Below are 23,041 nucleotides of genomic sequence, written 5' to 3'. Positions count from 1 at the left end.
AGAAAAGACATTGTGAAAACTATGGCAACTTAATTTGCTTTTATCCTTTTTTTGTACAAAGAGTGGGAATGACTCTTTGAACACTTCTTAGGCTTATACTCATTTGATTCTTCATTATAAGAGTTTGAAAAGAAAAAACTCCCAAAGATTAGGGTCAGTCATATTTCTTACACAGGTTAATATGTTTGCATTTAAAACTGTTTAGAGTCTGTATTATCTAACATATCTTTATTTTGTATTTAAAAAAGAAATAGCACTTTTAAAATTTAAAAGTGTAGTTTTCTTTTTTCCGTAATAATTGCTAGTATCGATGATAGATAGATGGCATCACCAACTCAATGGACATGAGTTTGAGTAAACTCCGGGAGTTGGTGATGGACAGGGAGGCCTGGTGTGCTGCAGTCCCTGGGATGGCAGAGTCAGACATGACTGAGCGACTGAACTGACTGATGATAGATTTAGGAAACTTAGGATTTTAGCCCGGGAAAATAATTAGGTCAGAGGAAATATTTGGTTTGCAAAAGGAAAGGGAAAAGGACTATATGCTTTATCACGTCCAAGATTTGTGATATCTGTCTAGGAATGACTAGGATGTGATCAGCTGACATCACAGAATCAAAGGTTAAAACATCTACATTTTGAAACAATCTTAACTGTCTGAATATGTAACTTTAACAGCTAACAAAGCATGTCATGAATATGGAATCAAAATGAAAGCTTTGGAAATTAAAAAGTTTGACAGCCATGTTTTAATCACCTGTTTGCCTCGAGTTACTTATATGCCTCATCTTCAACATCTACTGCTTAGGTATAGGATCTAATATGAATTCAAATATAAAGTGATTTGACCTAAAACATACTACAGTTTTTTAAAATGTTATCAAGAAATGAGCTTTGGCATTTGATGATGATTAGACTAATGAGGCAAAATCAGCTTTTTCTTAATTTTCTTTAACTTCCTGAGGCTTAAGCTGGTGTTTGATAATGCTGTTTGTTTAATCTTTAACTTATACCTGTTTATAGTAGGTGCCCAGCTGCGTTCTTTTCAGCTTACACAGATCCACCCCTCCATGAGGCCCAGGAGGCAGCAAGACCGAGAGAAATGAGCCTGAGATCTGAAGTGAGAAGACTTGGTCTTGAACCCTGGCTCTGTCTCTGGGCCTTAAATCCCTTGTGTACAAAGTGAGGGATGAGATGACCCTAAATGATCTTGAAAACCATCTCCAAATCTTCCAATGACCTCTGCCTTTGAGGTAGTCTGCTCCTCCTCCTTTTCTGGAGACCTGATTTCTGAGGTATTTAGTATTTAAAAACCTGCCTAGGAGGCATATGTGGCTGCCATTTGTGTCTCCAGAGAGAGCTTGTGCCTGCCTGCCTATTCCTTGGGCTTGGGAGAAAGACCTGCCGCCATCCCCCATTACTCTGTACTACATTATGAATACAAGGCAAATCAAGGCATTTAAAAATTTAACTTTCCTCACAAATACAGATAAAACATTCACAGTGGGCAAAAAACATCACTTTGGCATATAGGCTTTATTTAATGTCACGTAAGGAAAAAGTTCCACAGTTTGTTGTGACTGTGTGGATCACAACTGTGGAACATTCTTAAAGAGACGGGAATACCAGAGCACCTGACCTGCCTCCTGAGAAATCTGTATGCAGGTCAAGAAGCAACAGTTAGAACTGGACATGGAACAACAGACTGGTTCCAAATTGGGAAAGGCTGTATATTGTCACCCTGCTTGTTTAACTTATATGTAGAATACATCATGAGAAATGCTGGACTGGATGAAGCATGAGCTGGAATCAAGATTGCCGGGGGAAATATCAATAACCTCAGATAAGCGGATGACACCAACCACCCTTATGACAGAAAGCGAAGAGGAACTCAAGAGCCTCTTTATGACAATGAAAGAGGAGATTGAAAAAACTGGCTTAAAACTCAACATTCAAAAAATGAAAATCAGGGCATCCGGTTCTATCACCTCGTGGCAAATAGATGAGGAAACAGTGGAAACAGTGACAGACTTTCTTTTCCTGGGCTCCCAAATCACTGCAGATAGTGACTGCAGCCATGAAATGAAAAGACACTTGCTCCTTGGAAGAAAAGCTGTGACCAACCTAGACAGCCTGTTAAAAAGCAGAGACATTACTTTGCCAACAAATATCCATTTGGTTAAAGGTATGGTTTTTCCAGTAGTCATGTATGGATGTGAGAGTTGTGCTATAAAGAAAACTGAGCACGGAAGAATTGATGCTTTTGAACTGTGGTGTTGGAGAAGACTCTTGAGAATCCCTTGGATTGCAAGGAGATCCAACCAGTCCATCCTAAAGGAGATCAGTCCTGAATATTCATTGGAAGAACTGATGCTGAAGCTGAAACTCCAATACTTTGGCCACCTGATGTGAAGAAATGACTCATTGGAATAGACCCTGATGCTGGGAAAGATTGAAGGTGGGAGTAGAAGGGGATGACAGAGGATGAGATGGTTGGATGGCATCACCGACTTGTTGGACCTGAATTTGAGCAAGCTCCGGGAGTTGGTGATGAACAGGGAAGCCTGGCATACTGCAGTCCATGAGATGGCAGAGTTGGACACGACTGAGTGACTGAACTAACTGAACTGAAGGAAAAAGTCAGAGACTCCAAGTTAATAAATGATTAGAAAACAAAGATTTCCCAGACATTATCTGGAGAACATTGACTCAGAAAAATTAATAGATGTTATATCAACAGAGCTTGTGACTTTTCAGGGCTTTTAACATGCTAATGTGTATGTTGGATATTTAAAGAGTTGGGTAATGGAGTATTTCTTAAATTTGTTTGCTTTTGGAAGCCTCCCTCCTCTTCTCTTTATAATATTTCATTGGGTCTAAAGAACATGTTATGGGAAATTTTGAAACCGACTGTTAGGTCTGCAGAATTACTTGAATGCCAGACCTGGCATGTAAGCCAAAGGAGAAGAAACTCGATTGTGTTTCCTTAAAAGAGAAAAACGGACAATGTTCTTTACATTAGTTTATGCAAAACTATTCTGTATGTTTTCTATTTTGAATTGTATTCTTTGTGCTTTTACTATTTTAAATGTATTTGTAGCAGTGACAGATTTTAGAATTATGCCAACCATTCAACAATTTGTAGAACTTTAAAAGAAGATTTTTTTAAAAACCACCATATTTCTTTTTTTTTTTTTTTCATTTATTTTTATTAGTTGGAGGCTAATTAATTTACAATATTGTAGTGGTTTTTGCCATACATTGACATGAATCAGCCATGGATTTACATGTGTTCCCCATCCTGAACCCCCCTCCCGCCTCCCTCCCCATCCCGTTCCTCTAGGTCTTCCCAGTGCACCAGCCCTGAGCGCTTGTCTCATGCATCCAACCTGGGCTGGTGATCTGTTTCACTCTTGATAGTATACTTGTTTCTATGCTATTCTCTCAGAACATCCCACCCTTGCCTTCTCCCACAGAGTCCCAAAGTCTGTTCTGTACTTCTGTGTCTCTTTCTGTTTTGCATATTGGGTTATCGTTACCATCTTTTTAAATTCCATATATATGCGTTAGTATACTGTATTGGTCTTTATCTTTCTGGCTTACTTCACTCTGTATAATGGGCTCCAGTTTCATCCATCTCATTAGAACTGATCCAAATGAATTCCTTTTAACGGCTGAGTAATATTCCATGGTGTATATGTACCACAGCTTCCTTATCCATTTGTCTGCTGATGGGCATCTAGGTTGCTTCCATGTCCTGGCTATTATAAACAGTGCTGTGATGAACATTGGGGTGCACGTGTCTCTTTCAGATCTGGTTTCCTCGATGTGTATGCCAAGAAGTGGTATTGCTGGGTCATATGGCAGTTCTGTTTCCAGTTTTTTAAGGAATCTCCACACTGTTCTCCATAGTGGCTGTACTAGTTTGCATTCCCACCAACAGAGTAAGAGGGTTCCCTTTTCTCCACACCCTCTCCAGCATTTACTGCTTGTAGACTTTTGGAAAGCAGTCATCCTGACTGGCATATAATGGTACCTCATTGTGGTTTTGATTTGCATGTCTCTGATAATGAGTGATGTTGAGCATCTTTTCATGTGTTTGTTAGCCATCTGTATGTCTTCTTTGGAGAAATGTGTTTTTAGTTCTTTGGCCCATTTTTTGATTGGGTCATTTATTTTTCTGGAATTGAGCTTCAGGAGCTGCTTGTATATTTTTGAGATTAATCCTTTGTCTGTTTCTTCGTTTGCTATTATTTTCTCCCATCTGAAGGCTGTCTTTTCACCTTGCTTATAGTTTCCTTTGTAGTGCAAAAGCTTTTAAGTTTCATTAGGTCCCATTTGTTTATTTTTGCTTTTATTTCCAGTATTCTGGGAGGTGGGTCATAGAGGATCCTGCTGTGATTTATGTCAGAGAGTGTTTTGCCTATGTTCTCCTCTAGGAGTTTTATAGTTTCTGGTCTTACATTTAGATCTTTAATCCATTTTGAGTTTATTTTTGTGTATGGTGTTAGAAGGTGTTCTAGTTTCATTCTTTTACAAGTGGTTGACCAGTTTTCCCAGCACCACTTGTTAAAGAGGTTGTCTTTTTTCCATTGTATATCCTTGCCTCCTTTGTTGAAGATAAGTAAAAACCACCATATTTCTAAAGTACTTTCTTTATGAAACTTTACTGTTGGCTCACAGTAATATTTCAAAACTATTTGGTAAATAAATGCTTTGTTAGATCTTAGATTATTGTTATTTATTTATATTATTTTAAGATGAGAGGAATCATTTTTTTAGAGAGTAACTTATATACTTCTCGTTATTTATTTTAAATGTGAAGAACTCTAAAGCCACACCACTGATCTCTCTTAACTTTATTAGTTGTGGTAGAAAATCTTCATATGGATTTTCTATTCATAATCTCAAAGATTTCTGGTGGAAAATAAGAAAGTTTATAATTCTTATTTGATCCTCCCTCATGATCAGTTGACTTAGCTTTCATTTCATTTCTTAATAGTTTTGTCATTATAACAACTGGGTTTAGTTGCCAAAAACTAGCTGCCAAAAGCTTTCATTCCATTAAATTCCCTACTTTGGTGTAGTAGATTTTCTCATGTAAGTTTCTGGACAGAGTAGAACATCCTGTCTCATGATGCTTAGAAAGTTTTTCCCTGTTTTGAATCAGATTTCGTGGTGATGAGAATTCCAGCACTATATGCTTGTTTTATATTTTACAGGTCTCCCTTTCCACTGCCTCCTCCCTTGCTTGCTTTCTTCTCTGCCTCCCCCCAGCTAGAAGAGAGATGAAGGGCTGTCTGAATCTAAAAAATAGTCTGGATTGAGACTATACTCCTTTAACTCTGTCTATTTTTGTAAACTATTTTTTCCTTAATATGTTTTGGCAAAATTACTGTAGCTCTTTAATTGTTAACTGCTTTTTTCCTTTAATAGCTCTTTTGGAGTTAACCATTCCCCTAGCTAATGGCAAAGTAAAACAGCCAGTATTCTGAAAATGACAACATTTTCCGCTTATATATCATGTTAGACATATGTAATTAATTTGAATGAAATGCTAATTATTTAAATTTTTCTAAAATTAAGTTCACTTTCCTTGAATGCTTAGTCTTTATGTATATTAGTCAGGATTTATGTTCTGTGCTTCTTAATTTTTCTGAACCATTTCTTTCTAAGAAAGGTGGAATAATGACAGTAGCAAGCACTTGATTTTGACGTCAATAAATGCTACATGTTTTAAAAGTCATTGCTGTGGCTGAAAAATGATAGTGTTTCACTCTTTTTTTAATACTGATGTTGGGTGTGGTCCCTTAAAATAGTTATGAATAATGCCTATTGGTATTTTGCCATAGTTTCAATAGACTCTGTAAAAAACTGTTGCTTCTTAACTTGAAGAAATGTTTAAATTTAAAATAGGTTATTAGTGGACTTATAGTTGTTAAACTAGAATATATTTTACCTGAAATGTTAAAAACATCAAGTGGATTGTATAGTAAAGAAGGAAAAGTAGTTAACTAATATTTTTAAAGACTTAGCTCATTGATACATGTCCCTTAATACAGACAGCCCTTTTTCAAAACCATTTTTCCAAAAGAACATAAGTGTGACCAAATGGTATTAAAATAAGTGTATTGCTTTGTTGTATATATTGCTATTGTATTGAAGACATTGATGTCCAGGACAAGTTACTTAACCTCTCTTTGGTTTTCACATCTTATAGATGTGACATGGTTGTATCTAGTGCATAGCGCTATAGTCAGGATTAAATGAATCAATGTGGGTAAATCACCTAGGAGAGTCTGTCACTTAATAAGTGCTCAGTAGGTTTTAGCCATTACTAACTATATTAAAAATCAATTGCTAGTTTTGTCAGATTTGAGTGGTTTATATGAACACCACTGATTTAGGGATATTAGATTTTATATAGAAAAGATTGTTTCTGGTTCCCCTCCAACAGCTGTTTCAGAGGGTAAATAAATCTGTATCTTGAATCCTTTTACAGAAATTATATTAAATATAATACTTAAATATAAAATTTCAGAATAAAATTTGACATTTTCTAAACTCACATTAAGATTAAAGGAAATTTTAAAGATTGTGGAAATAGTTAAATATTGTTACTAGTTCCTTGACCAAGAGTCATATCTTTTGCTCAGTAGTAGTTTATTTATTTTTGAAAATTTTTTATTGATGTATACTTGATTTACAATGTTGTGTTAGCTTCTGGCGCACACCCAAGTGATTCAGTTATACATATATATATACATATTCTTTTTCACTTTCTTTTCCATTATGATTTGTTGTACGATAGTGAATACAGTTCCTTGTGCTATACAGTAGGACTTTATTGTTTATCTGTGTTATATATAGTACTTTGTGTCTGCTAATCCATGCTCCTAAATTATCCCTTCCCCTTTCCCCTTTGGTAACCGTAAGCTTGTTTTCTTTGTCTGTGAGTCTGCTTCTGTTTCATAAATAAGTTCATTTCTGTCATATTGTAGATTCCAAATGCGAGTGATATCATACAGTATTTGTTTTTCTCTTCTGACTTACTTCACTTGGTATGATAATCTCTAGGTCTGTCCATGTTGCTGAAAATGGCATTTCATTCTTTTTTATGGCTGAGTAGTATTCTGTGTGTGTGTGTGTGTGTGTGTGTGTTTTTTATTCATTCATCTGTCAGTGGACATTTATTTACCTTACTTCATGTCTTGGCTATTATATAAGTGCTGCTGTGAACGTTGCAGTGCATGTGTCTTTTCAAATTATAGTTTTCTCTAGATATGTGCTCGGGGGTGGGATTGCTGGATCATATGGCAACCCTATTTTTAGTTTTTTAAGGAACCTCTGTACTGTTTCCATAGTGGCTGCACCAGTTTGCATTCCCACCTGCAGTGTAAGAGGGTTCTCTTTTCTCCATACCCTCTCTAGCATTTGTTATTTGTAGAATTAGTGTTTTATTTTGTGAATTGCTATCCCAGCTATATAAAGCCTGAATAATTGCCTAGCCCTCACTAGCCCGAGTGCCAGATACCAGGACAATACTTGTTACTCTTCTTTGCTCCTCATTTATCTCCCAAAGAAAATTGACATAAGAGGAAACCACCAAATCTAATTGACTGAACTTTTGCAGGTCATCAATATGTGTAGAAAAACATCACTTTTCCCCAGAATATTGTATTGTGAAGGCATTGCAAATGTTGTACATATATACTTCACTTTTATGGTCAGGGTTTATTTCTAACAGAAAGTTAAGAAATTTTTTTTTTGAAGGATTTCAAAGTCTTGCTTGTCATAATTTAGCTGCCTGCTCTTGTGCATATTTGTTTTTTTGGTCTCCTTTTCAATTCAACCCTAGTCATTCACGTTCTTTTTCTGACTACTGATTACCTGGTCAGTTGAAATAACCTGATCTAACTGTTAGTCTTTGCCCTTCTCTCCTTTACCTTAGGGACACGGTTATCACAACTGTTTTCTTAAAGGGTAAATCTGATAGCTATTCTTCTGTCCAAAAACTATCTGTGTAATTTATTGCTAAAGTAATAACAGATTCATTCCTCAGCTAGTCATAGAAGGTCCCCTTCATAATAACCACCCCCCCACCCCTGCAACGCACACACATTTCACATTTCAAACCTATCTCCCTATTTTTAGTTCAGGACTGAACTATGACGTTTTTCCAAGTTCTTTAGTTTTAGAAACCCTCCCAGTCACTGGGGCTTGATTCCTAATTTTGATTTCTGTCCTATTTCTTCAGGGCATATTTGCACTTACTTTACTGACACCTGTAAACCAAGTTCCTCTGTTTTATGTTACAGTGATTTTGTATGTGTCTTACATGTTTAATAGAAACATGAGCTTATTAAAGGCAAGGACTATGCCCTGTCATTTATATCTGTTTGATAACTATGATCTGACTATGAAGTTTGCCACCATTTATCACAAGTATTGATTTTGCTTAGCATTGCTGATACATTTAATTGAACAAGTTAAGATTGAACTTGAGTCAGCATTAAATTATACCATTGTGCTAACTTTCAGATATTTTTGATTTTAAGTCTTTTAATGAATATCAGGCCTTATGGAGAAGAAGAGAAGGCAAAGCTTGGAGAGAAGATGTTTGATGTCCTTTTCATTGCCCTTTAAGTCATATAGAAAGCTATCATCAAAGCAAATGATTTAAAATCGGTTGTGGCACGTTAGACCAGGAGTGAATATATGCTCATCTTCTCTGCATGTTCCCAGCTCTTTGCCTCCTGCTTTTCATCTCCAGAGTCTGCAAGATGCTAAAAAGAGATAGAATTTAACCTAACTTTTAAAATCATAGATTGCTTATCAATAAAAAATTAACTCGATTTTTGGCAACTAACAGTTATAATGTATTTGGTATTTATAACTTTTTCTTTTTCCTACAGAAAACCATAGGCAAAATTGCAACATGCTTGGAATTACGAAGTGCAGCTTTACAGGTAAATAGATTCCCCTCCTCTCAACTTCTTAATGTAAGGAAAAGGAATTAGTATGAATTATTCTGATAAAATGTTAGGCATTCGTGTCAAAAGCAGTATAGTCTCAAAAGGATTTTTTAACAATAGGAATTCATGGATTAAACTCCTATTAAAAGATCTGTTAGTTCAAGTTATATAAACTATAAAAATAAAAGATATGGCTTCAATTTTTTTCTTCAATATTTTTAGTCAGAATGTTCCAAAAAAACAAAAACTAATTTGGCATTTTTAATTTTTCTTTTTTAACCTTGAAAGCAAGAAATGGATTCTTTTATTTTGGCTACTTTTTGAATATTTTGTCAGTCATAATAAAAGACATAGGGTACAGTGAAGTCTTTGTATTAAAAATATGTAATTTGCATATTTTAAATTCAGTCCACACAGTCCCAGGAAGAATTTAAACTGGAAGATCTGAAGAAGCTAGAACCAAGTAAGCTTTATTTCATATTTTTTATTGATACTGCTTTAGAAAAATGTTTACACTATTATGGATATTAAGATTATTTAGCAGAGATGCTAATTTGAGTCTTTTCTGTTTCTATTTAATCCTATGTAATTTTTCATGCTTTTGTAATTCCTATGATATTTTTAGTAATTATTGTCTGGTTCATCTTGTGTGCTCAGCCTTGTCCGACTCTTTGCAACCCCACGGGCTGTAACCTACTAGATTCCCCTGTCCGTGGAGTTTTCCACACAAGAATACTGGAGTGGGTTGCCATTTCCTATTCCAGGGTACCTTCCCAACCGAGGGATCAAACCTGCATCTCCTGCATTGGCAGGTGGACTCATTATCCCTGCTACCTGGGAAGCCCTCTCACCTTCATTACAGAATGTGAAAAATTATTTGACTCTATGTTGTACCTCACCTATCTGTTTTAGCCTTTGTTTTATTCAGTTTAATAAGACTACAATTAAATTACTTTAGTAAACATTTACAGTAGATTCTACTGGAAAGTATAAAGTTATAGTCATTGATGCCTATTTGTAATGAATGTCACTGAAAACTGCAGTCCCGCTGTTTGAACTGCTCTATAAAATATTTCCTTATTGTCCCCATTTTCCTTCCTAAATGTTTTTTTTTTTGAAGTAAACAATTCCTTCAGATATTTTGGTGGTTAGGATGTGCTAGATGAAGCTTTTTTGCTGGTTCAAATGAATGTTCTCTTAGAGGAAATGTTTGAAATATAGGCAAGGGCGCAAGTATTGAATATCACCACAGTCAATTTTAGGACATTTTTTATCACCTCATAAAGAAGCCCTGTATCCATTAGCATTCACTCATTTCCCTCTAGCCTCCCCTGATTCCCAGCCCAAGGCAACCACTAATCTACTTTTTGTCTCTATAAATTTGCCTATTCTGAACATTTCATATAAATGGAATCATACAATAATTGGTCCCTTGTAAATGCCTGTATATCAGATTATTTTAAGAAAAACACATTTGTAAAAAAAGAAAAAGAAAAACACATTTGTGCTCAGTCACTCAGTCATGTCCGACTCTTTTGTGACCCCCATGGACTGTAGCCTACCAGGCTCCTCTCTCCATGGAATTTTCCAGGCAAGAATAGTGGAGTGGGTTGTCATTTCCTCCTCCAGTGAATCTTCCCAATGCAGGGATCGAACCCACATCTCTTGTGTCTCCTGCATTGGCAGGCGGGTTCTTTTAAAAAAAGATTTCAGCTGCATTGAGGATGTCTGAGTTATATTATGTTTCTGAAGAAAATTAGAAATGTTCAATTTTAAATGATAAGAATAATTAGGATTTGGGATCCTCATTTAGTAACTGTTTTCCATCTCTTTTTAATTTGTTTCCAAATAAAACTTAAAAATATATAGATTGGATGCATGAGACAGTGCTCGGGCCTGGGGCGCCACCGGGAAGACCCAGAGGGATCAGGCAGAGAGGGGGGAGGGGGCGGATTGGGATGGGGAATACATGTAAATCCACGGCTGATTCATGTCAATGTATGACAAAAATCACTACAATATTGTAGAGTAATTAGCCTCCAACTAATAAAAAAATAAATAGAAAAAAAAAATATGTAGGTTCACTGTAAAGACTGTAAACACAATCAGATGTTTATTATCTCTTTCCATGGACACACTTGATTTTTCCTCCTCTTGCCTCATAGACTCTCTTGTTGGTAATAATGATCACCATTTTTTAGAGTAGCAGGAATGTGCCAAACACTCAGATAGTCTCAACCACATTTTGCTGACACTTGCCCATGATTTTACAGCTTGTAAATGTTAGAACTGGGTTGAGTTCGAAGTGATCTCAGAGCCTACATTTCTACCATTACACTCTGTTATTAATAATATATAATCATGCAGTACTGACATCAGTCCTTGTTATCATGATTCTTCAGGTCAAACTCCTGAGAGATTATTGACCCATGTGTTTGTGGAAGATGGAACTGAAATCTACATTTGTTTTCTGATTTGTTTGTTTTTACGACTTGGGGTGGGAATAGAGAGGAAAGAGTGTAATTTGGATTTGTTTTTAATTATATTTTGATTTTATATAAAGCTTCTCATTTGGACTTCTCCCTTCCTGGTACTTACTATATTTTTAGATGATTTTAATTTGCTTCTTGCCTCTTAACCATAAATGTGTATGTTGTATCTCAGTAGGCTATGCCCTGTAATTAAGTTTGAATTTATAAAATCTAGGTGCTTGTTTTGAGTTAATTATTTTATCAGAATTAAACATTTTCAATAAATTGGTATTTGACTATATTTCAGATTAAGTGTTCTTAGTCAACCTGGCCTCTGCCTCTTCTAATAATGTAAGGAAGGGAAAATTAACAAATGACTGTGTCTTTCAACTTGTTGGTCTTAGTTGGTTTATTTTGCTAATATATTTTTCCTTCGAGATTTTTAAAATCTCTTTGTAATCCTATCTGAAATTCATACTAAAGCTAAGATCTTGAAAGCAATAGTTATTTAAATTTCTTATGTTAATCCTTAGTAATACACTACTTCTTACTCAAACATATCCTCCTATTACCACCCCATAAACTGTAAAATTCCCTTCCATTAATTAAACTTTCAAGGCCCCAAAGAAATCCCACCTTGCCCTGAAAGCATCCTCTTCTCTCCTTAGCAGTAATTAGACTCTGTCTCATGTTCTTTATAGGAGCACTTTTTATAGCCACTGTCATAGTCTGCCCTGTACTATTCTCACTAATATTTATTTATTCTCTCAAGAATATTGTGAATAACCTTTGTATTTTCCCCACAGAGCCTCAGTCAATGCTTTGCCTATAGTATGAACTTGGCAGATTTTTAAATTAAATAGAGTTAAATGTCTACAGGGAATTGTTTCCCATAATTTAAAATAAACTTTCAGATGAGAAGCACTTGCTCATTTTTCCTACCACAAAAATGAAAATTAGCTACAGAGAAAAAAAAAGAAATACATTTGGGGTGTGTGTGTGTGATTTTTAATGTCAGATTCAAGAGGGTGGCAGGCCATGCTCCATGAGAGTAGGCTGGGGGTGCTGAGTTCTCACCAGTAGAGAGTATACCATCAAGTCAACCTTCAGTGGGCCTGTATGCATTATTTCTACTGAATGATCCAGTTAGTCCCCAATCGTGGTGGACTCCACACTCATGGTCACCCCTTCCATGAAATTATAAACTAGCTTTTCCTCTTCTCTACAACCTCCAGAAATATCAAGATTCATATTAGAAGAAAAATCCTATGTTAAGTTTATGTAGAATCTTATTTTAAAAGGACATTAGAATCCCTGTTATTCCCCAGTTGGTGAAAATGGAAACCCATCCTACAATTACAGAAAATGAGAAAGGTGCTGTTATTTTTCTTTCAAAATTATTCATACAAGTTAAATATCTGATATACTCTATACTTGTAAATACAAAATAAAGAAGAGGCTATTATGCCAAAACAGACATTTCCTTTTCAAAACTTTGATACCTAAGAAAAGAAAATACTGTTTAATTCTTCTATTATAATACAAATTCAGGATATTCTTAGTAAGTTATATGATTTTTAGGTGTTTTATTGACCTTTTGTTTATATTTTAAGGGTTGACTTTTCCCTTTTTGCTATTAAAATGTGGTCATTGCTGATATAAATATGCATAATCTTGTCACCCAGTTCCCATTCTCAGCATCTAGCACAATACTGTGTGAATATTTGATGTTTGAGTTGAATAAATAGTTTACTCACAATAAACAGTCAAACACCAAGTTTAGAGGTGATATTCTTAAAATTTGAAAAATAGTCCTTCTTAGTGAGATATAAAATAATAGGATTCTAGTCAGCCAGATAGGAATAACTATGGAGAGAATAAACTACCATATAATAATGTAGACTTTTACTTGAATGGTACTTTAAGTGTTCCTATGAAATGTCATATATTATGTTGTTAAATTTAATTCTCTCAACAGTCTATGATGAAAGGTAGAATATGATTTTGGAACTGGGGAAGCCAAGATTCATAGTAGTTACATGAATGCTCAAGTCATTAACATCATGGGAGGGCTAAGATCTGATTCAGATCTTTTGCCACTTGTCCTTTGCTTCTCAGACTTCAGCTTTGTGGTCCTTCCTGTTTCTTGAACAAACTCCTGCTGCAGAGCCTTTGTTGTTGCTCTGGCTTGTTCTCTAATATTTGGAGAGCCCTTGCCCAGAGCTGCTTGTGGACATTTCTTCTCATCCAGGTCATTCATGGCTCAAACATCTTCTAATAATTCAGGTTTGAGCAGCCTACTCTGTTCACTTTAGCTGAAGTAATCCCTCTACTCCGCTGACACATGCATCCTCTGGGTCCTTCAGTCACAGTCTTAACATCATTGTGTTCATTTTGTGGCTTGTTATTGTCTGCTTTTCCTGACTAGGGTCTAAGATCCGTATGAGGGTGAGAACCCTCTGTCTTGATCACTGCTATATCTTAGAACTCAGTGCACATTTGTTGAGAAGAAGAAAGAGAGAGGAAGAAGGAGGGTAGGAGTTGGAAGGAGAGAGAATAAGAATGAGTGAAAATATAGACACAAGTCTCAGATTTCTCTCCCTGAAGGGCTTAGTAGGAGTGTATATATTAGAAGTATGATAAACACATTTGACTCCTGTGGGAGTAAGGCATGTAATTGCAACCTGTACTCAGGGATTTCCTTTTTGAGGATGACAACATCCATACCTTTTCATTTCATTTTCATTTCATTTCATTTCATTTCATTTCATTTCATTTTCATTTCAGCTCCAAACTGCAGGACTCCAAAACTAGAATGAATAAGTTGAGTATAAACTCACAGAAACATTTTGGATCATACAATTAATGCCTTTACTTTACCTTCATATAACTGCAGGTAGATACTGGCAATCCATAAGAACACATAAGAACACATAAGAAGCACCTCTCCAAATGTAGGTAGAATTGTAGAGCATCTCTCTTTTTAAGTTTCCTTGCCTGGATATAATCACTGACCACAACCATAATACAAGAGGTTGTAATATAGGAGATTGTTTGAAGACTTCTCTTGAGGATAAATCCCTCTTTGTGTTTGTGTATGTATATATATGAAGAAGAAAATGGCAACCCACTCCAGTTTTCTTACCTGGAGAATCCCATGAACAGAGGAGCCTGGCAGGCTACAATATCCATGGGGTCTCTAAGAGTCAGATGCAACTGAGTATGCAAGAGCCTGTATGTAAGCATATATGTACGTATATATTACATATGTATAATAAACTATGGTAAAAGTATATGAGAATTATAACCTCACTGCTATAAACTTTACCAGTTTTGTGGAGTTGAGGGGAAGACTAATCAAGACATAGAATAAGATAGGCTCATATCCCTCTCATTGGTTATCTTTGACACCAATCTTTTAATTAAAGTACTCCAGGGAGGAGTTGTTTTTCTCAGGTGCCCCATGTCTCACCTAGGATTTTGTACAGAGAACTATTTTGGAGTTCATTTCCCATAAGCACTCGGAGACTCTGGAAGTTACCTTCCTTGGAGTTCTTTCAGTACTCTGAAATTACTGGTGCTTAGAGTGTGGATATTTTCATTTTGCTAAGATATTCAATGCAAGTGCATTGTGGCTTTGGATGATATGATTGGGAATTTTTTAAGTATTAATAGACACCCCCGTGGCTGAGCGGTAAAGAATCTGCCTGCAATGCAGGAGACATGGGTTCCATCCCCGGGTCTGGAAGATCCTCTTCAACCCACTCCAGTGTTCTTGCTGGGGAAAATCCCATGGACAGAGGAGCCCGGTGGGCTGTGGTCCATAGGGTCACTAAGAATCAGACACGACTGAGCGATTGAACACAGACACAGACACACACACAAACACACACATGTATACACACATATTAATAGGCATGGTAAAATTGACTAAAATCAGTCACTTACAATAAATTTTTTTATTCTGATTCATGACATAATTCATGTCTTTCTCTTTTTATTCTAGTCCTAAAGAATATTCTTACATATAATAAAGAATTCCCATTTGATGTTCAGCCTGTCCCTTTAAGGTAAAATAAATTAGCACCAGTATTTGTCTTCTTATTTTATCATCTTATTTTATACCTATTTTTCAGATATTTCTGGATGTATCATATCAATGTTGGTATCATTGATATCATTAATCCAACATATTAACATTTTATGTCAGCATTTTTTATATCAACATTTTACCTGGGAAATGAGTAGCTATTTGGCTTCTCTCGTATATTTGGTTTTGTAGCTCACTGTTTTTTCTGTCCTTTTGCATGTAGAAGAATTTTAGCACCTGGTGAAGAAGAGAATTTGGAATTTGAAGAAGATGAAGAAGAGGGTGGTGCTGGAGCAGGGTCTCCTGATTCCTTTCCTGCCAGAGTTCCCGGTGGGTATCAGTTGTTAAAAATATCCATGGCTTAATTCACAGTCAAAGTTTTTGGAACTTACTTTAGTATTTGCTGGTGGGAGTAAAACCTCTCCAGGGTGCATGTCCATTTTAAGCAAAATTTTATGGTCATGTTATGGGCAGTAACTGTTTTATAAGTATAGCCTGGAATTATCTTACTATCTGTGTTGGGATCCCAAAGAGCACCCTCAGGTTCCGAGTTCGCTAGGGGGCCTCACTCAGCATGTTGCTGTACTTACAGCTGTGCTTTATCCCAGAAAAAGAATTATAGGCACAGAACCAGCCAAGGGGAAATGTATGTGAGTGAAGTCCAGGGGAAACCAGGTGCAAGCTTCCAGAAGTCCTCTTCCAGTGGACACAGCTTGCACTTGATTCCTCTAGTGGCAAATTCTAACAACACAGGTGAAATGTCCCTTATGGAAGTGGGAAGCACATAAGAGACTACGCCCAGAGCTGTTACATAGACACCTTCTGCCTAGCACTGACCAAAATTCCCGACTCCCAGAAGGAAAGCAGATAATTCAGCATAAACCATATTGTTTATAGAAAGGATATAGGCATAGTGACCATTCTTATCAGGGGTAGTAGCAACCCTCCCAAAATCCAGATTCCCAGATGCTAGTCGGGGGCTGACCTTGTAGTCGGACCTTTGTAAGAGTGACCATCTCAAACCTGCTATGTTAACTCTTTTTCAGTTCACTATCAAATTTGGTCATTAAAAACTGGACCCAGGGAGAATGGCTACTAAGCAAATGCCTTTGTCTTCCCATCTGTTTTAAAGAAAGCAAATAATGGTGAAGCTTTTTGTTTACAGCTGATCTTCCCTGCCTGTCAATAACCTAACCAGGCATGCTGGATAAGTTTCTTATTTCTCCCTTCACTGTTTTACTCTGTTCTGTTCTTGTACAGCACACAGTTTTCATTTCTGGTCAATTAGTTCACTTTAGTGTAATATGCTGATACATTGTGATGTATTTTAGAATAGACTCCAGAAGCTTTAAAATACAGCTAGATACAATTTATGTGTTATCCTGATAACTTTCTTGGTAACAAAAGTACAGGCAGACCTTGGTAACAGGTTTAGTTCCAGATGACAATAAGGTAAGTATTGCAAGAAAGTGAGTCACACGAATTTTTTGGTTTTCCAGTGCATGTAAAAGTTACATGTACAGTAGTCTGTTAAGTGTGTGATAAGCATTATGTCTAAAAATTTTTTTTGTATTTCATTATATTTTTTGTTGAAGTATAGTTGATTTACAGTATTTCAGGTGCACAGCAAGGTGATGCACATATATTATTTTTCAGATTATTTTCCATTATAGGTTATTACGAGATATTGACTGTAGTTCCCTGTGCTGTAAAAAACACTTTGTTGCTAAAAAATGCTAACCATCATCTGAGCCTTCAGCTAGTCATAATCTTCTTGCTGTTAGAGGGTCTTGTGTTGATGGCTGCTGACATCAGGGTGCTGGTTGCTGAAGGTTGGAGCAGCCGTGGCAACTTTTTAAACTAAACAGCAGTGAGGTTTGCCACCTAGGTTGACTCTTCCTTTCAGTTTCTCTGTAGCATGCAGTGCTATTTAATAGCATTTCACCCATCATAGAACTTCTTTCAAAATCGGAGTCAGTTCTCAAGTCTTGCCACCGTTTATCCAACAACTCTGCATAACATTCTAAATTTTTTGTTGTCATTTTAATAGTCTTCATGGCATCCTTACCAGGAGTAGATTGCAGCTTGAGAAAACACTTTCTTTGTTCATCTATACAAAGCAATTCCTCATCTGTTAAAGTTTTAGGAAATTGGAACAATCCAGTCACATCTTGAGGGTCCACATCTTATTCTAGTTCTCTTATTATTTCCATTACATCTGCAATTAACAATAGTAACATCAGAGATCACAGGTCACTAGTCACTGTAACAAATATAAAAATAATGAAAAAGTTTGAAATATTGCAAGAATTATCAAAATGTAATAATATTTTCACCATGAGGTGAACAAATGCTGTTAGAAAAATGGCACCAGTAGACTTGCTTGACACACGGTTACCACAAATGTTCGGTTTGTAAAAGATGCAACATCTGTAAAGTGCAATAAAGTAATGTAATAATAATAGTAATATTCCAGTGTTTATTATGCCCCTTGGGGTGGAGGCTTTATGGGGTTGAAGCAACATAGGTTGAACCAACAGACACTGGGCTTGAGTCTAATCTTAGTACATTACCAGTTGCACCTGTTCTGTTTCTTTTTTAAAAATTTTTATTATTTATTTATTTGGCTGTGTTGGGTCTTAGTTGCAGCATGCAGGATCTTTAGTTTTGGCATGCAAACTCTTAGTTTTGGCATGTGAACTCTTAGTTGTGGCATATGGAATCTAGTTCCCTGACCAGGGATCAAACCTGCTCCCCCCACCCCCACCCCGCACTGGGACAAAGGAGCCTTAAACAATAGACCACCAGAGAAGTCCCAGTTGCACCTATTCTTAAACCAGTCTGAACTTCAATTTCTCTTTTATTTATAAATGAGTTGATAATCATGCCTACCTCATAAGGTTCCTGTGAAGATTAAATAAGGTACTGCATATAAAGCTTTTAGCCCAGTCCCTATGATATACTAAATATTAGTGAGGTGGTTATTCTCATCATCACCTTTCAATGGAGGTAACAATACTGCACTATAGGATTACTGGGAAAATTACTGTAGATGGTAGCTATTGTTAATAATGTGTCTTCAGTATAAGGGCATTATTCCTAATATACCTTACTTCATGAAGAGAGATGTATTTTTCTTGCTTTTGTTATATATGTAGAAAATGTCAAAATTGCTGAGATTGTGAGAGAAATTTTCTTGCTGTTTTACTTAACTAAACAGCTGTAATTCTGTTTTCAACGCATGTATTGTAATTGCTAAAGCTTCCACTACTATAAATTTCTATCTGATTTGGTTGTCCACATATTTGCTATACAGACAGATCAAGACTTTTATGGGTTTCAGATTGCTGAGTTGAAAGAAACTTTTACCATAAATTAAATCCATTTGCTATGTAAGGTTAAACCTAAACCTAATAGATTTTTGTATTCTGATATAGTATTGTGATAATTCATTTTCGAGGTAGAGAAAGCTTATTGAATCCTTCTAGTCTCTGAATTTCTTTTTTTTAAAAGTATATGTAGTTTAATTAACTATTTAGTTTGGGATCATTATTGTTCAGGCCCTATGTGTTAGTTGCCCAGTAGTGTCTGACTCCTTGTGACCCCATGGCTTGTAGCCTCTGTCCATGGAATTCTCCAAGCAGGAATACTGGAGTGAGTAGCAGTTCCCTTCTCCAGGGGATCTTCCTGACCCAGGGATTGAACCTGGGTCTCCCACATTGCAGGCAGATTCTTTATCATTTGAGCCATAAGTGTCATTAAAAAATAATTTTTAAAATAATATTCATCGAAGTAGCAAGATGGCATTTAACTTTTTACTTAACTGGAGAGCAGGAAACATATTCTTTTCCTTGTTACACTGAGAGAATCCAAGATTTCAGTGATGCCCAGGCTGTGTCTGCATTTTGGTAGCAAGATGGTTCTAGAAATTGTTGTGATTTTTTTTCTTTTTATTTATTATCTTTGTTTTTATATAACTTATTGAATTATAAGTTTCTTGTGACTTGTTTAAAAAGTCAAGTTTATGAGATTCCATTTATATATACAGAATTCACTCTTTTTAGTGTGCAGGTTTATGCTTGTTGATAAATGTATACAGTTGTGTGAACCAACACTGCTGTGAGGCTAAAGAGGAATAAGGAATGGTATGTAGATGTTGTGACCCAGAATAATTTTTTCCCATTTCAAATGGAAAGTGACTTTTTTTTTCTTTTTTTTTGCGGAAAGTGACTTTTTAACCAGCCTTTAATTGGGGTAGGAGGGGAATAGGGGGTAGGTATTGTCATTCTTTTTAATATTCATCTCTTTCCTTTTCAAAATTTTAAAAACTCATGTGGAAAACATAAATTTTTGTTAAATAATTGACTTGAGCCAAAATAGGGTTTAATTTTTCTAAAGGTAGGCTTCAGTTCAATCACTCAGTCATGTCTGACTCTTTGAGACCCCACAGACTGCAGCATGCCAGGCTTTCCTGTCCATCACCAACTCCCGGAGCTTGCTCAAACTCATGTCCATCAAGTTGGTGATGCCATCCAACCATCTCATCCTCTGTCGTCCCCTTCTCCTCCCGCCTTCAATCTTTCCCAGCATCAGGGTCTTTTCAAATGAGTCAGTTCATCACATCAGGTGGTCAAAGTGTTGGAGTTTCAGCTTCAGCATCAGTCCTTCCAATGAATATTGAGGACTGATTTCCTTTAGGTTTGAAAGGTAGGTTTGGTAGATTTTAAATCAAGGATGTAAATGTACAACCTGTTTTATATGGCCTGAAAATTTGCCACTATGAATATAAAGCTATTAAAATCATAAGCCCAAGAAATATGAACAGACCAAGGCAGAATTTTCAAGATTTAAAACAAAACAAACACTTTCTAACTGAATGACATGATTAAACTCAAATATAGACCTAGTTTCAAAACTTTCACAAATGTGTTAGTTTCTTTAGCTCAGTTTCTTTAGCTCTTAGATTTAATCATGCATAAAATGTGTTTATTTTTGAAGGTGAAAATAATGAAATTTACCTCTTCAATGTGAAACCTGTGCATGGTTTTTGCTGTACAAATACTCAATTCTGAGTTGAACTCAAGAGAGAAGCAAACATGGATTTCATTTTTAGCTGAAATGAGGTTTTTCTTGCTCAGAAGTATGAGAAGTTGAAATTTGTAGCAAAGTGTTCATTGCTTTCTTATAAATATCAGGGCATCCTTCTTTCATAGAAATCCAGAAGATGCCTTGGGGCACAATGGTGAATGTCATCTTAAGAGTATGGTTAGGTCAGAACTCACTAAGTTCCTTTTTCTTCTCCCAGAATCTCAAGTTCTCAAACTGGGCAGAAGAATCAGAGAAAGCATTCCTCACCCAGGCATGTATTTGTTTATGTGTGTGCTAAGTCTATTCAGTCATATCCGACTCTATGCAGCCCCCTGGACTGTAGCCCGCCAGGCTCCTCTGTCTGTGGGATTCTCCAGGCAAGAATACTGGAGTTTGTTGTCATGCCCTCCTTCAGGGGATCTTCCTGACGAGGGAGTGAACCCATGTCTCTTCTGTCTCCTACATTGCCAGGTGGGTTCTTTACCACCAGCACCACCTGAGAAGCTCTTACTTATATGTAAAGGAAAAGAAAATACTCTTTGATTTTGTTCTCTAGTTCTCTAGGCTTGTTTTTAATAAGATTTGTGACTTACTGATATTAATATTTTTTTCTCACTTTCAAACTTAAGCAGGTTGGGAAACATTTCAAGATTTCCTTTTACAGCTTTTTTTTTTTTCTTTTAAATGCAAGAATCCTGTCACTTTAAGTTAAAGGGTTTTCTTTAGAACTTTGCAGAGACCCCAGTGGTCATGTATGGATGTGAGGGTTGGACTGTGAAGAAAGCTGAGCACCGAAAAATTGATGCTTTTGAACTGTGGTGTTGGAGAAGACTCTTGAGAGTCCGTTGGACTGCAAGGAGATCCAGCCAGTCCTTCCTAAGGACTCCTAAAGGAGATCAGTCCTGGGTGTTCATTGGAAGGACTGATGTTGAAGCTGAAACTCCAATCCTTTGGCCACCTCATGCGAAGAGTTGACTCATTGGAAAAGACCCTGATGCTGGGAGGGATTGGAGGCAGGAGGAGAAGGGGATGACAGAGGATGAGATGGCTGGGTAGCATCACTGACTTGATGGACAAGAGTTTGAGTAAACTCCAGGAGTTGGTGATGGACAGGGAGGCCTGGCGTGCTGTGATTCATGGGGTTGCAAAGAGTCGGACATGACTGAGTGACTGAACTGAACTTGCAGAGACTAGTTCATATGAGATGTCTGTTAAGTAGGTTACATTTTGCAGCCCTCATCTTCAAAGCACCCAGCAAAATCTAGCTTACTCTTTCTTAAAAGTACTCTACAGTTCAACCTTTTGACTCAGACACCTGTGAGGAACTCGTCCTTGCTTCCTGTAGGGAGTGATGGATTGCCCTTTTTAAACTAGCATTTCTAACATGAAGCACACGCCAACTGGCTCCTTCCAGACTTTGTAGATGTGTGTTTATTAAATAATTTTTTTTTCAAAATTAGGTATAGTGACAACTGATATACTCTTAATGTATGTGAACAACTTCAAGCAGATATGATTTTATTTTATTATTTAAATGATAATGGCCATTAAGGACTTTTTCCCAAAAAATTTTAAAGCAGTTTTAAAAATGAACAAACATCTTACAATTTTTCAAACTCTTTTTCTTTTTTGTAAATTAATTAAATATTTGTGGCTGTGCATGGTAGGCTGTCCTCTAGTTGCGGAGAGTGCGGGCTTCTCTCTAGTTGCAGTGTGCAGGCTTCTTACTGCAGCGGCTTCCCTTGCTGTCGCGCACCGGCTCTGGGCCCTGGGCTCAGCAGTGCGGCTCCTGGGCCGCGGGGCACAGGCTCCACAGCTGCGGTGTGCGGGCTTAGTTGCTCCGCAGCATGTGGGATCTTCATGGATCAGGGAGTGAACCTGTATCCCCTGCATTGGCAGGCGGATTCCTATCCACTGAGCCACCAGGGAAACCCCAAACTCTTTTCCTTGAAAGCTTAAAGGAACCTATGTTCCTCAACTGCTAAACAATAAATTACTCGCTAAAAGAAATTGTGTATGTATTTTAATATTTTACCACAGTTTCCATCTCTAAACTGAATTCGGCATTTCAAAACAAATAAGTGGCCCCTCCATAACTTTTTTAAATCTATATCCCATATCAGTTGTGAAGATTATCTATAGCCAGAATTTGAAGACACATTTAATGTGTTTCTACCTATCTACCAAATATTGTGGCCAGTTTGATCAATATTGTTACCTTAAATTGTGTTTAAGATTATCCTCAAATAACTAAATCATTTTTCTCAAAAGAAGAAATGCTACTTAAATGCAAAATATTATCATAAATGTCCTTTTTTGTTTTTTTTTTTTTTAAAAATGTCCTTTTTTAAATTATACTTTAGCAGCACAAAGAAATGTGCACTTAAAAAATTGGATGACAGAGACTCTATCAATAG

General features: G+C 36.5%; 1 protein-coding gene across 1 annotated transcript in view; it reads left to right on the top strand.

Moving 5' to 3' along the window:
* AIDA (axin interactor, dorsalization associated) overlaps positions 1 to 23,041 on the top strand; it is a 49,599-nt gene that overhangs the window by 8,517 nt on the left and 18,041 nt on the right. Inside the window, exons 3-6 of the mRNA XM_065938385.1 lie at positions 8,916 to 8,969; positions 9,384 to 9,438; positions 15,453 to 15,516; positions 15,760 to 15,866. Of these exons, the coding sequence (XP_065794457.1) occupies positions 8,916 to 8,969; positions 9,384 to 9,438; positions 15,453 to 15,516; positions 15,760 to 15,866 (280 nt within the window). The remainder of the gene's footprint in view (positions 1 to 8,915; positions 8,970 to 9,383; positions 9,439 to 15,452; positions 15,517 to 15,759; positions 15,867 to 23,041) is intronic.

Source organism: Muntiacus reevesi, chromosome 5, assembly GCF_963930625.1.
Source record: "Muntiacus reevesi chromosome 5, mMunRee1.1, whole genome shotgun sequence".
NCBI lineage: Eukaryota > Metazoa > Chordata > Mammalia > Artiodactyla > Cervidae > Muntiacus > Muntiacus reevesi.
Note: the sequence above shows the minus strand (reverse complement) of the source record. Positions and strands in the feature narration are given on the sequence as shown.